Source organism: Corvus hawaiiensis, chromosome 3, assembly GCF_020740725.1.
Source record: "Corvus hawaiiensis isolate bCorHaw1 chromosome 3, bCorHaw1.pri.cur, whole genome shotgun sequence".
NCBI lineage: Eukaryota > Metazoa > Chordata > Aves > Passeriformes > Corvidae > Corvus > Corvus hawaiiensis.
The window spans coordinates 99,931,122-99,945,933 of record NC_063215.1 but is presented as its reverse complement, the minus strand read 5'-3'; the positions used below and the strand labels follow the sequence as shown (position 1 = coordinate 99,945,933).

At 41.4% G+C, this 14,812-nt stretch overlaps 1 protein-coding gene across 1 annotated transcript; it reads left to right on the top strand.

The window, feature by feature from the left end:
- The first annotated feature begins 3,380 nt into the window (after positions 1-3,380).
- On the top strand, positions 3,381-14,427 carry TAF1A (TATA-box binding protein associated factor, RNA polymerase I subunit A). Its single transcript, XM_048299167.1, has 10 exons — positions 3,381-3,581; positions 5,080-5,249; positions 6,072-6,185; positions 7,153-7,351; positions 8,060-8,190; positions 9,056-9,214; positions 10,289-10,355; positions 11,472-11,592; positions 12,763-12,923; positions 14,102-14,427. Exons 1-10 carry the CDS (start codon positions 3,443-3,445, stop codon positions 14,236-14,238), a joined length of 1,398 nt encoding a protein of 465 aa, XP_048155124.1. The 5' UTR covers positions 3,381-3,442; the 3' UTR covers positions 14,239-14,427.
- The last annotated feature ends 385 nt before the right edge of the window (positions 14,428-14,812 follow it).

The window sequence follows — 14,812 nt, the reverse complement described above, 5'->3', positions numbered from 1 at the left end:
CCGCGGTAGGAGGGCAGCGCACGGACCCTCCCTTCCTCCCTGCCGGCGGCATCCCTATCTCTATCCCGATCCCGAGGAGGCAGCACCCCCGGCCGCTGCGCCGGACAGGAGTCTGGCTACCTTTCCCGCTTCGCAGGCCGGAAAAGAAGGGAGGTCCTGGTCCTTATTTGTGCGGGTTTCTCTAGCGGAAGATCGCTGGAGCAAGAAGAACCTAGAGAAAGGGTGTGGGTGCCGCCCTGTAAGGACACGACAGATCCGAACATGCACTTGGCTGCTGTCCCTCCTTCCCCGCCGAGCAGTTCTTATCTCCGCTGGAGAGGAGCAGCCGCCACTTCCCCGGTGACCTCCGAGAGTTTGAGGTTACACCTGCGGTGCGGCGGGCGGAGGAGTTCACTCATCCGTGATCCCACTGGGGAAAGTGCTGGGTTTCACAGCGAGCAGCCCAAAGCGCAGGATTCCCCGACAGGCCTATCCTTGCCCGTCTGTAGCCGCAGCTTCCATTTGCTGGTGTATTTTAACTGTTGAGTATTTGCAAACCGAAAGATGTGCTACTTGCAGGTGTGCCTGCACTTACCATTCCCTTTTCTTCACGTTCATCACCTTTATATTACCTTAGAGATCTAAAATGGCAAAATGACAGCAGCAGTCACAATGCAGATGAACAAAACTTTTCTCTTTTTCAGACCCATGTTATTTGTTCAGCACAGTACTCTGAGTGGACAAAGAGAATGAAAGATGCAGCCAAGAAAGGACAGGTGACATAAGAGAATCCTCTCACTGGTGAATCAAATGAATAAATTTTTTGTATTTTTTTTCACTTTCCAGAGCAAATTCTGAAGCTGCTCCCAAAATGAATAAGCACTCACAGAACTGATAGTCAAGGTGAATAATTCTGCTTTTTTATAGTTTTTTTGTGCTTGTCAAAGCACCTGAGGGTTTTTTCAAGAGTTTTTTAAGAGCCCTTTAAAATACTACATCTCAAGAGTTAGCAATCACTACTGCTAATTGCATGTGTTCCTCTTGCATCATCCTGCCTATTGATTTTTGCTCCAGACTCATTTCCAGAGTCTCATTGTACAAGGCCTGAGATCCAGGCTTAGTTACTGCTGTGTAATCTCTGAAAAATGCATGGTTCATTTTCAGCTCTCATCTAGAGCAGTTTAATGTTTTAATCACACTATGAAAAAGTATCAAGGTAGAAACAGGTGTTGGTACCTCTTTGCCCAGCATACCATGGACACCCTGGCATTTCTTAGAGTCCTGTATATCCCCAGGATCCACATGCTACAGGAATGCAATGATTCATTCACCCAGTGCTCATGTTCTTCAGGCCTAGTCCAGTATAGTGGCCGTAGCTCTGCTGCAATTTTGTTGACATTTTTGTGTTTCACATCTTAGAAAATGAGGTGATACCTATTTGCCATCACTGATATTGGCTGATAAAAAGCTCTAAGAAAGCCTAACGCAGAAAATCTAGAAGTGAAGTTTGTCACAATTTACAATATGGAAGTAAATACATTCAAGTCACATTTTATGATAATTGCACGAGTGAAAGATAAGCATTCTTCCCTCGACATTAATATTTCCTGTTGTGTAATGCCCAGATTATTAGGTCCAATTTCTTGTGAAGAAAGAGCTGTTTGGTTATTTTCCATCAGTACAAATTATCAAGCTTATCTTTTATAAAGACCAAGATAAAAGGTAATGGTGTCTGTGGTTGTAAAGACAAGGGCAAGAAAGAGAGATGTGAAGCGAAACGGGATCACACATTTCTTATGTAAGTTACTGCCGTTATTGTGCAATAACGAGCAGCTTGCACTCGATCCATATACACAAGTGTACCACTGCAACTGTCCAGCATTTTCTACAATTTCAATTATTTCAGAGTAAAATATACCCAGTTATTAACATACCCAGCTTTCCTCAGTGTGTGACAGAAAAGAAAAATATTTCACTTAGTTCAATTTAGATATTTCAGGCAAATTTTCCTTCCAGTCTTCAACCCCAGTCTTGGAAACATGTAATTAGCTATGAGTGTAGTCCCACTGTACATGAGGTATCAAACATTCATCTACTCTTACAAAGGGTTAGGGTTTAGGGTTAGGGTAAGATAGTTCTCCTATCTCTTCTGCACTAAAATATCTACTAAAGTAGCTGACACCCATTAACAAGATTAGTTGGCTAAGTTTAGCTAAGGATCAGGAAACACCCACTTATATGTGACATAGGAAAATAAAAACTACAAGCCAAAAGTAAATGTCCTTCTAAACGTGAGAACTTTTACAAATAAAGTGGGGTAAGCGGGATTCTGAAATTAGAGTACTGAGCTAACAGAAGATCAGGAGTGTTGTAGGAAGTGACATCAGAACTTGGGGAACACCAGTAATCAATGAGACAGTCATATAGAGCACAATAAAGGACAGTCAAAGAAGATGGCACTGTTAAAGATGTGGTACTCTGCAACAGTTTACTGCCATCAGTCAATTAAGTTAATTATCCATTAATAACAAAAATACTTATGAGCTCAATGCGAGTCATATGTTGGAAGAACACAGGATTAAAAATAAAGAAAAAGCAAAGGGAGACTTCTGTTATTCCCACACCGATTTATTAAATGTCATATTAAGGTATGATACTCAGTTTAACTGTTTAGATGCTGCAAACAACTGTTCTGCCTTGCACTATTCCCCCGACACTGGTGACTGACCACAGCTGAACCAGGAGACAGCATCACACGAACCTTTAATCTGAGCCAGTTTATTATTTACTCACTCTCCCATGCCAGAGCAGTTCTGAAAAAACCTCTGTCAAATCTTACTCGGAAAACTGGACTTTACACACACCAAAACAGTCCAGGGCAAATTTAGTTGCCGAAAGTAGTTTAAAGAAACAAGTTCCAGCACAAATTTGTACAAACCAGATGCTGTGGCTGAGGCAGACAGATTCCCAGAATCCAGGTACTCTGCAGGAGCACAGGCAACATTATTGCTCTACAACGCACAGGATTTTGATGCGGAATCCTTTCCTTCTGTAGAACATTATGAGTTACAAAGGAGCAGAAAAGTAGCAATACAGCTAATGGAAGGGTGATAAGAGGAACTCGCTAATTCTTAGAGTAACCAGTGCATTAGTCACGGTTCTAGCCATGCCCTGATTGCGCTACATCTAGAAATAAACACCTCTCTGCCACACCGCCGCACACACCCCACCTACCCCCCGTGCTCCTCCCCATCCCTCCTTTCCCCACTCCCACACGCAGAGGGAAACAGGGAAACGCTGCGGGGGCACCGAACCCCGGCGCCCTCCATGGCGGCCGCGCTGCCCGGCGCCCTCCGCGCGCACGCGCAGGAGCCGTTCCCGCCCCGCGCTGCCTGCCGGGACCGCGCGCCGCTGGTGCCTGCGGGGGAGCGCCGGCCTGAGGGGGCGGCTCGGCCTGGCTGCCATGGACAGCTTCCTGGAGGAGGAAGATGAGGAGGTGGTGGTGGTGGTAGGGAAGAGAAAAAGGAGGAGGAGGAGGAGCCCCGCCGCTCAGGCGGCCTTGCAGCCGCCCCTGCACCTGCCCTTCCAGCCGCCGCAGCCGGGTAAGGGCGGAGCGTTTGTGAGTTCTCTTTGTCAACTCCTTCGTGCTGCCGTGGGAATGGTGGCACAAAGTTTCTGCTTCTGTTCAAATTGTCTGCCAGCGCTGGGAAAGAGATTCGAAACAACCGTAGTTATTTTGCGAGCCGGCGGTGTGCCCTTGCGGGCAGGAGGGCTGATGGTATGATTGGGAAGAGCATTGCCAGCAGGTCGAAGGAGGTGATCCTGCCCCTCTACTCAGCCCTGGTGAGGCACATCTGGAGTGCTATGTCCAGTTCTGGGCTCCTCAGGGCAACAGAGACATGGAGCTGATACAGAGAGTCCAGCGGAGGGCTCCAAGGATGATTCGGGATCTGGAGCATCCCTTATGAGGAGAGACTGAGGGAGCTGGGCCTGTTTGGTTTGGAGAAGACTGAGAAGGGATTTCATTAATGCATATAAATATCTCAAAGGCAGGTGCAAGGGGATGGTGCCAGACTTTTCAGTGGTGCCCAGCAAAAGGACATGGTGCATTGGCCATAAACTAAGGCACAAGAAGTTTCACCTCAGCATGAGGAAGAACTTCTTTACACTGAGGGTGGCAGAGCACTGGAACAGGCTGCCTGAGGAGATTGTGGAGTCTCCATCTCTGGAGACTCTCAGATCCCACCTGGACACGTTCCTGTGTCACCTGCTCCAGTTGACCCTGTCTTGGCAAGGGGTTAGACTGGATGATCTCCTTCCAACCCAAATGATTCTGTGATTACCTAACTTGGCCATTGTTTGAATTACTCCTTTGCCTACAGCACCCAGGTAGGAGGTGTCTTAGTGAGCTCCTGATGTGCCTTGCTGAAAGCTTTTTATGGATGAGCATTGTTGTAGGGTCATACAGCTGTGACCTTTAAACACACTTCATGGGAATGAAGTTTCAGTTTCGTGCTGGTTTCAGGATAAATTGAGCCACTATCGATGTAAAAAGGCTAAGTGGCCTCTCTGCAGCCTTGTACTCAAAAGAGAATAATTCTCTATGTTTATCTGCGCGGGAATTGCTTAGCCTTTGGTACTGTAATGGCCTGTTTGCTTGTTTGTATGCAAATCTGCAGCACAGTGGGGTCACAAACTTAGGTGATGATTAATAAGTGAAGAGAGTGGTCCCCAAAATATGACAAAATGTACTGTGAAGTTATCAAAGCACCATGGCTCCCTGATTCTAGTAGGGTAGTAGTGTGACATAATTGGCTATTTACTGTTCCAAGTGAATAGGAATTTCAAGCACAGCTGTATGCTGCTTTTGGAAAATGCCATTTCATATCAATTTTCCAGCTTTTCCCATAGTCTTGCTTCCATGTGGACTAACAGGTATGCTTATCTTCAAAACCACAGAGCTTAAGATGATTCTCTGTAGTGTCCAAGAAAGGTCATACAAGAAGGACACTGAAATGGAAGGCATATTGCCATCTGAATAAGGGTTGTGACAGTTGTGGGCTCAGTTGATTTAATTTTTTTGTTTGTTTATTTGTTTAGCATCTTCCCATGAACACAAATTAAACTTCAGGAAGAGCAAAGAAGCGTGTTTAAGTTACATTCAGGATGCCATGCTACAAAAGCAGTGGAAAAGGGCTGCAGAGTTCCTGACCTGCTACGTTGAGTCACTAGAGAAGGACTATTCCAGAGAACACATTGGTCCCTCAGAGGTAAGCCCATGTTCCTTATCTGGGTTCTTTTGCAGTTGAAAAAATACTTGCAAGCAGCATCTATATACTTCAGGACCAACATCTGTCTTAATTAGCTAATCACAGGTTTGATTTTTTAAATAGATCCTTGACCCAACAGGTGAAAACTTGGCTTGGTATAAGTTCACTCCATCAGCAGTGTATCTATGAAAAGTCAAAGTAGTCTTCTCAAATATCTATGAAAAGTCAAAGTAGTCTTCTCAAATGGAAAAGCAGTAAATGTGTTTGGTTCTAGCATGCTATCAGTCAGAATCTGTTTGAAAGTTAGTGGCTTATTTAGGTTGTTACTAGTTCTTCCAGTAGCTGAAAACTCTTTGCAGGTGTCGAGATGGAAGGAGGTGGAAGGAAAAGGATCAGAGCTTTTAAATAAATGGAGTAGTTGAATATGGCTAGCTTGCAGACCTTGAAAACAAGTGCATGCAGATGGGGAGCTACATCAAATTGGAAATAATCTTTGCTATTAAGTTCAAAGAATTGTGCATACCTTGTGTCTTAGTGGGGTCATATCAAAGGAGAACATAATTTTTTGGTGAAGGGAGGAGGAACGCTCTGGCATGCAGTTTTCATAAGCTTTTCTGGAGTGCTACACTTACAATGAGCAATTCTGAACCACCCGCTGAATGACTCTAAAAGTCCTACTGGATCAGTAGGTAGGTTTCTATAGCAGTAGGTAATACTTTGTAGTATTTTTTATTTGCAGTTCAAATGTACATTTTTCATGTGTTACAGTAACTATAAGTTTGGTAAGACTATATATGGTGACTGTTGCCATTTTTGTAATAGATGATTTGGAGAATAGGAACTGAAATTTTGTGGCATCATTCCCAAAGCAGCATGAAAGAGTTCAACTGTTTCATGGAACAGATGAAAACTCTAGGAGTAAAAAGGTACTTGAAGGTGAGTGTACTTAAAGCAGTCTTGATGATTTTTCTCATTCACCTGAGCACTTACTTGTATGTTAATTTCCAAATCTCTTTTGAAATGTATTACTGACATTAGTGTCAAAAAACCCAACCCAACATTTGAATTGCCAATTGCATGATATTTTAAGATTATATTATACCTAACCTTATCTCATTTGGTCTGTATATTTGATCACAGATGCATGTTCTCAGTCCTTAGAAGTGCTTAAACCCTTTAATTAAGCTTTTAATTTGAAAGAGTCAAATTCATTTTCATGCATGTCCCAATGACATGTAAATACAGGTAATACCTGTCAAGTTTTATTTCCAGTCTTTAATTTGACCACTGTGCTTCTGACTAAACATTTGTGCTTAAATTTTGCCTTGTTGCCATCTCACTTTTTGAGTAGCTAATCTGATTATAAAACAGAATGCTGTGTCACCCAGCTCTAGGGGGTTTTTATGGTTTTCTTCCTGTGGTGGCTCACTCAAACCTATATGGTTTTGGTTTCCTTGGCTGTTTCTAATTTGGGTTGGTGCTTCTGTCTTCCATTCTGTTGTTAAAAGTCTTCAGAAGAAGTTCCATTCAAGGGTTTTCTGGAGGTAACTGAAGGTTTAGGCTTTAATCCAATACCTAATCAATGTGGTAGGGTAATAGGACATCCCTTCTTCAGGTGCTCTGCATTTGGGTAGCCAAATGAAAACTCAGTAAATGCAGCCCAGCTGGGTTTCCTCAGGTCATTTCTAAATCTTTTGAAGTAGGTACAGCACTTGTTAAAGACAAGCAGGTTTTTGAGACAACTCAAGTAATTAAAATACTTCACTAACTGCGTTGGCAATATTTTTTACGCCTGTCAGTAAATTTCCTCTTTCTCTGCACATGTGTGCAGAACTTTGCTGTGTTGCTGAGAATCTCTCCATTTGAGTGTGAAATGCTGTGGTTTGGACTGTTTGGGTTGCAGGTCTGCTTGGAGCATGTCTTTCATCTCCTCTGTAATGGGCAAATAGATGAAGCCTACCAGAACCTGTCCCTGGCAGAAAGCTGGAGGTTTGGAGAGCAAACAGCCATTCAGGATAAGGAGATGAAGCTGATTGAGGCTTACAGGGGACTCTTGGACTACTATAGCTGGTCTAAGCAGAAGAACATCCTATTAGAGCACAGTAAGTGGTTTTTGGATTGAGCAGTAGCTTAACTTGCTTATGCAGACACCATGGTTTGCAATGACACCTTTTTCTTTACTAGACTTCAATGTTTGATGGTATGGCTGGTACAGAATTCTGTATCAGCAGTCATGCTGGTGCCAAAATAGCAATTTCAGCCCTGAAATGCTGTTCCGAAACTCTTTCTTCTCTTGCCCAGCCAGCATCACCTAAAATAATGATCAAAGGAATGTCCTCCCTTAAAGCAGTGGCTTAATAGGTGTGCAAGTGCTTGACTGCTGCTGGAATTTCGAGTGATAGCAAAGCCCTCAACACTTGTGTTTGAATTTCAGTTTCTTTAAAGATGTGTAAGTTGCCATATGTGTGTCACATCTGATTTTGCACATTCCTGCTGGCTGTGTGTTATCAGTTACACTGGATCTCTGCTTGTTTCCAAGTAGAACCAAGTGTTGAATTTGGATTATGGACCTTGTGCTGATAGCATCTTGCCTTGGAGTGTACTACTCATTGTGCTCCAGAAGTTGAAATTGTTTGATTATAAATTCGAATGGGGAGCAGTTTCTTGTTTCAATAATGAGGACTTTTCTTAAAGGTCTCTGACTGGAGTCCTTGCTTAGCAAAATGTGATCATCCCTTAGGTGCAGCACTTCAAGATCCCTTTGCTTGGCAGAGTTAATAGCTTTGTGACCTTCTTTTGTGTTTTGGTAGGTGAGGATGGCTTTTCAGACTTGTCTGTGGAGCAGGAAATGCATAGTTACTTTCGGAAGGCAGCAGTGAACTTGAAGGAGATTATTAAAATACCTGGAGTCTGGGATATCTTTGTGAAAAGCTATGTGGATGTAAGGGCATGTTTTACAGATGGCTTCCTTTTGTGTTTCCCTGTCTAATTTTCATATAAGATGCCCATATGCAACTTACTTTCTGTGTGTGTGAGTGAAAACAAAGTATTTCAAAAGCAACACATTTGTATATGCATGTCACTGGCTTAGATATAGAGCACAATATACTCCTGGTAGAGCTGCAGACTGAACAGAGCACAAAAAGAACTTTTATCTGTGCATTGTCAAGAAAAAGAAACAGACAAAGAGCTTGCATGTTTTGTTTTCGTGGTGCTGCAGAAATTGGAGCATAGCTGCTTTAGTTTAAATTCCTGAAACCAATTTCTCTGGTTTTCGGCAGAGCAGTGTTTTTTCTGGATACATGAAATGTTAGAGACACCAAACATGCAGCCCCTCTGTGTTTTGGTTTGGGTTTTTAAAATATTTGCCTAGGATTTGTAATTAAGAATTAATAGTTTTAAAGAGTTTTTGAAGATTAACTTTTACATTTTGTAAACACTGCTAAGTTCTGACTTCTCTAAGCACATCTTGGGGAATTTTCCTTGGTGCTGGCATCTGCCAATTTCTGTCTTCAGAGATATGGCATGTGCCTTCAGCATCTCCATCCAGGGAGCAAGTGCTGGTAATTCTTTGACAATTAAGTAGTGTTAAGGCATTTTCTCCCAGAGTAGCTTCTGGGAGAAATTCTTGTCTCTGTGCTGAGAGTAGCCAGTAAAATGAAGATAGGTGGGTATTAGCATTATCTAATATGCTGCACCCTTAGATACAGACTGTGCTGTTGGGTGGCTCTGCTGTGGCAGTCCAAGATTAGTTGTTAGAGTTGGGTTTGCCTGTATCTGACAAAGTAATGAGATTTAACTTCCAGTTGTTGGAGTTCTATGGAGACCACAATGAAGCCCGCCAAGTGTTAAATGAATATGCCTACAACTCCAAGTTTCCTGCTAACCCCAATGCTCACGTCTACCTCTATCAGTTCCTCAAGAGGCAGGGTGAATCAAAGAAATCCCTCATATCTGCACTGAAGGTATGTATCCCTTAGGAGGTACAGTCTGTGTCACTCGTTTTGCGTGGTGGTCTGACAGCCTGGTTGAACCCTGTAACATTATTATTCCCCATTGTATTCTTTGTGGGAAGTAGATGGTTAGAGGGAAGTTAGTGGGAGGGAGCAGAATCCTTTACTGTCGTAGAATTCCAGTTCTTGTTTTGCCTTTGACTGGTACATTGCATCACTTCTGAAAGTCAGTAAGCAAGCTCAGAGAACATGTTTGCACGGTTCCAGAAGTCTGTATCAGCAGTCTTGTGCATAGCATGCATGGATTTCTCTTCAATATTGTACAAATTATTAAATGCCTTCTCTTGCACATATTGATCCTGTCTAGCAATTAGTTTCTTTGCTTGTTTTCAATGAGCTGTGCATTAAAGCTAAAAGTTAATGTCTGCTGGTTGTTGCCAGACAAAACCTTGCTGGCTTAAGCTTTTAAATTCCTGCTTTCCTTGCCCTCTTTGATCTTGGTACTGCTTGCAAACCATATTTTGCCACTTGATGGCACTAATGTGCTTTTGTTAGTGCAGGTGTTGTTTAAAAACAGCTTTGTAAAGATTAGACTTTGAAACTGTAGTAGATTGATATGAAATTCTCCTCAGTGCATTTTAGCAGTGGCTTTAGATGTGAGTGTCTTACAAGACAGAGATAAATCAAAGAAGTGGTGTGATAAATCCAGAAACTGATCCAATGCACAGAGCAGTAGACAGGGGAGCTAGAACTGGCCTAGGGAGGAAATAATGCTGCCTTCAAAAACGGGGACACTGGATATGGATTTGGGCTGCTCCTTCAGAATGTTGTGTTTGCCACATGCAGTGTTTGTCAGCAGCCATCAAGGTATTTCATCCATGGTGTCACAAAGTAGTGTCAGATGTGCAAAATGGACCTAGAGATGCATTCTTTATATCAAGGCACCAAAGTACCAGATTGCTTAGTTTTCTGAACTAAAAGCACCCAGAGCTCTGAGGCCTGTGCTTTTCTTGGTCAGGTAGAAGTCTTCAAAAGCTTTCAGATTAAAATAAATAACCTAGCTGGATTTTGTCTTTTATTTTTCAGATCTTGCATGATATTGTTCCTTCACATGAGCTAATGATAGATTTTAATATCATGCTTCAAAAATCAAGTAAGTCTTTACCTTTGCTCTTTTTCTTTAGGCTAATTTCAGAAAATTATTCTAGATTATGCTGCAGCCTTTTTTTTTTTGCTTTTGAAAGTAGTTTTGTTAGTTAAGAAATAATACCAAAAACCAACCCAAATCCCAACTTTCCAATCACCATAACCTCTTAGTTGGATGTATGAGCAGTCATTTACAAACTTGTATAAACAAATGCCTTTCTCATTTTAAAGGCTGAACAAAACAAACTGTTGTAAGGCACAGTCAGGATCTCAAAAAAAATTTTTTTTTTTAGGCACCTTACTCCGAATTCTAAGGTCTTCATTCCATATTTGGGATCTGTTTTATTTATTCTTTTGTTTCTAGAGGACTTGGGATAGATCTATTCTTTAGTTCATTGGTATTAATCAAACAAGAAAATTTTCCTTCTCTTCAAGGAAGCATTATCTTCAAACTGGTAGGAAAGTCTTCCAATTTGAAGACTGTTTTTTTCCATGCTGATCAGTTGTATTCCAAACTAACTGTCTTCTTGTGGCTTGGTATGTCCCAGCAGGTCAACAGATTGGTGAAATGTCCATGAATAGAGATTGTTCTCTTTTCTAATATGATGAGGGTTAATGGCTTTAAACTGAAAGGGGAAGGTTTAGAAGAGATTTTGGGAAGAAATTCTTGACTGTCACAGTGGTGAGGGACTGGAACAGTTTGCCCTCTCAGAGAAGCTGTGGATGCTCCATCCCTGGAAATGTTCAAGGCCGGGTTGGGTGGGGCTCTGAGCAACCTGGTCTAGTGGGAGGTGTCCCTGCCCATGGCAGGGGGTTGGAACTAGATGATCTTTATGGTCTTCTCTAATCCAAACCATTCTATGATTCTTCTTTGGAAGGTGGAAAAATAGACCTTTTGTCTTAAACCTCCCTTTTTCTGTTCATGTGTGACATATTTGCAAACTTTTCATAACTAACAAGAACAATCTTGAGGTTTTAAAGAAACTTACACTAATAAACATAACTTATGTTTTAAGTAGCAGCATTTGGGGAACCAGAATGGAGAACTGTATTTCAATTGTGGCTTACTAATGAGTTCATCCTATTCTGTGTAATTCATTAATCAGCCTCATCTTTTTTCCAGAGAAAAGAAAAAAACGTCGACTGGGCCTAGAAGTTATTTTTGCGGCCTTGGATTATGCTGGCTGGAAAGAAAACGCAAAAGCATGGAGCTGTTTGGCAAGACAGGTGAAACAGATTGTAATGTAAGTAGGTCGGATGCAATGTGCTGAAAGAAATGTGTCAAGTCTCCACCTTTGGGCAACTGACAAAATGATCCTCTGTGCTCTAACTTGGCCTTCATTTTTGTCTTTCATACTCAGCTTCAGAGTATCTTGAAATATACTGGGCATCCTGGTCATTGTAGGGGAATGTCACTTCCCTGTTGCAGATAGTTTTATAGAATCCTAGAGTAGTTTGGGTTGGAAGGGACCTTAAAGACCATCTTGTTCCAGCCCCCGTGCCATGGGCAGGGACACCTCCCACTAGAATGGTGGTGTGGGCTGAGCATGGCTGGATGCCAGGCACCCACCAAAGCGGCTCTATCCCTCCCCTCTGCAACTGGATAGGGAGAGAAAATATAACAAAGTGTTCATGGATTGAGAGAAGGACAGGGAGAGACCACTCACCAAATACTGTATTGGGCAAAACAGACCCAGGGCTTCACTATCAAAGTGAAGAACTTCTTCCCAATACCTAAACTAAATCTGTCCTTTGTCAATTTAAAGCCATTTCTGACCCAGGGCCTCACCATCAGAGTGAAGAACTCCTTCCTAAAATCTACTCTAAATCTGTCCTTGGTCAGTTTAAAGCCATTCTTCCTTGTCCTGTTCTACCTGCACTTGCCGAAACTCCCTCTCCATGTTTCTTGTAGGTTCCCTTGAGGGGCTGGAAGGAGTTTGTGTTGCTGAAATGCTTGGTTTAAGGACGTTATTGCATAACAGTAATAACTGTTTGGGATAAGTTACTCTTTGAGTATGCCTGGAGTAACACAAACCTTTCCTAAGGACAAACCAACCCCTTCATACTACTCGTTTGTTGACAAACCTGGAGAAACTTCCATATTAGTATTGACAAACTGGCACACAAGTGAAAGGCTTGCTTCATTTCACACCATAATCTGTGTTACTGCCAAAGCTAAATAAGACTGCTAGAGTTCACTTCCAGCCTCACAGGTGTTTCCAGGGATTAAACAAAAAAGAATTAGTTTTATATAGAAATGCTTATATTAGTGTTTTGGTTTCAGTATAAATTCAGTGTCCCTATGTTGGCAATTTAGGAGACTTGTAGCAAGCTGATTATAACATTCTCTGTCTCCTAATAATTTTTTCCGTTACAATTTAACCTTTTCTGTAACTTGTTTAACCTTTTTCCAGCTCTGAGAAGCATCTTGACTGGATCAAGCAAGAGTGGAACTCCAGGAAGGACTGGTGGCCAGCCTTCCATTTTAGCCGTTACTTGGCAAAAAGGAATTGGCAGGAAAATAAAAGCCTTTCATATGAAAAAGCTCTGGTGGCTGGAATCCTACTGGGAAAGGGTAATACAAAATGATTTTTTTACTTTTCACTACGTAAAATAGAAATAATGTCTAGTTCTGGCCCTAATGACATGGGATGCAGCTGATCTGCCTGGAAGAAATGCAGATTTTTTTCTTCTAGAAAAGATATCTTGTCTTTGGAGCTGAACGTGAAAGGTGTTTAAATTGGTTTGATATTTAACAGTGAGGCAACTTGTCTTATCCTGGTTTAGAATTCAGTTTTATCTGGCCTTGTTAAGCAGCCACAGTACTGTTTGTCTTGTTTGACCTTCAAACCATAACTTCAAAAATGCACAACACTTTCCTGTGGGAATATTGTGAGGACTGCAGGGAGTTTGCTTGCTGGATGCCAGCCTAGGCAGTGTCTCAGCAAATACTGGGGGTCAGCTGGTCAGTAAGGACCATGGGGATGTTGTAATGTAGGAAGGAGGTGGGAGGGTCTTGAATGAAAACCATCAGCAGTTTGGTAAGAAGGTGAAGATCACTACCTCTTTAGTAGCATTATTTGGAATGCTTCCAAAACCAAGGGGAGGATCTGGCCAAGAATCAGTTGCTAAATTGAGAATGGGAATATGGTGTGGAGACAATGGCTTGTACACTGGTTTGGACTTTTGGTTGACAGGCAGCTTGTTCATTGTCAGCTTTTCTAGAACTTTATCTTCTGCACTTCATAGAACAATTTCTCGTATTGGAAGCCGTTTGGATTTTTTTTTTTTTTTTTTTGCTTTCAGTAGTATCAGATATTTCCCAGCTTTTACTTCCAGATGGCTAATGAAATCATTCTAGTTCCAATTTTCTTGAATGAAATTTCAGTACTTACTGGTGTCAGTGTGAGTCTCTGTTTTCCTTATCCAGCATAACAAATTAATGTATGATATCAATGTTGCTTTACACTCTTGAAATTTTACTTTCTGATCTAATTTGCAGAGGAAAAATGAAAGAGAAAAAAGTATTTTGCAAGATAACGTGCATTTAGATACATGTAGAATGTTTGCTGGGCTAAATGAGGATAGATTATTTAATGCTGCAGTTGTGTCTCTAAATGTGCATGTCTTGGATTTTAATACCTTTAATTACCAAAAAGTTTCTTAGATGTTTGCATTTATTTAAACAATAAAGCATTTTATATTTGGTTGTATCATGATGTAACTTAGTGTTGGGTTTTTTTCTTTCCTTAGATTGCAAATACTTTAAACATATATCACACCAAGGCTGCAAAACTCAACTGAAAAAGTTTCGGATGCTGAAGAAGTTTGTGAACAGGCACAATCCTGTCTACCTGAGAATATCTGGTCCTCCAGATTCCTCTGTTTAGCCTTGATGAGAAGGTGTCTTTAAGGTTCTTAGTGTACTTTTTCCTCTCTGTAAAACTGACTGCTGTGTTGGTGCTACTCCAAAACTTCTAGGCAGACCTTATTGACTCAGTACTAGACTTTTTTTTAATACATTTATGTAAAAACGCTTTGGTTTGTATTTATTTTATAATAAAATGCATATAAATCAACGGATAATGTTGAAGAATTTCTGTAATGTTGCTCTCGTATTTGTGTGAAATGCAAACAGTGTTAATTTCAAATACATCTTGAAAGAGCAGAGGCACAGAAATACTGAGAAATTCTCTTCCTGCTGGAAGAGACTTTTTTTGCAGTCATGTCCATGAGTTGAAATATGCAGTGTTGCTGTGTTTGGAAAGCAAACGTTGATGTGTTATCACAAACTAGAATTCCAGTTTGCATGAAAACAACAACTAATTGTTTTCCAAATACTGCTTCTGTTTTAATGCCAGATCTGTAGAATTCTGGAGGGTGAAGTGCTTTGAAGCTCCCTCTGGGATTGAAATAGATGTCTTTAGCAGCAGAGTAGCTTATGGATAAGTACAGTTGTGCTTT

Excerpts from the sequence above, each read along its gene's own strand:
- TAF1A (XM_048299167.1), top strand. The coding sequence starts at position 3,443 with ATGGACAGCTTCCTGGAGGAGGAAGATGAGGAGGTGGTGGTGGTGGTA. Across the intron at positions 11,593-12,762 it reads CAGGTGAAACAGATTGTAAT|CTCTGAGAAGCATCTTGACT; the intron begins GTAAGTAGGTCG and ends ACCTTTTTCCAG. Across the intron at positions 12,924-14,101 it reads TGGAATCCTACTGGGAAAGG|ATTGCAAATACTTTAAACAT; the intron begins GTAATACAAAAT and ends TTCTTTCCTTAG.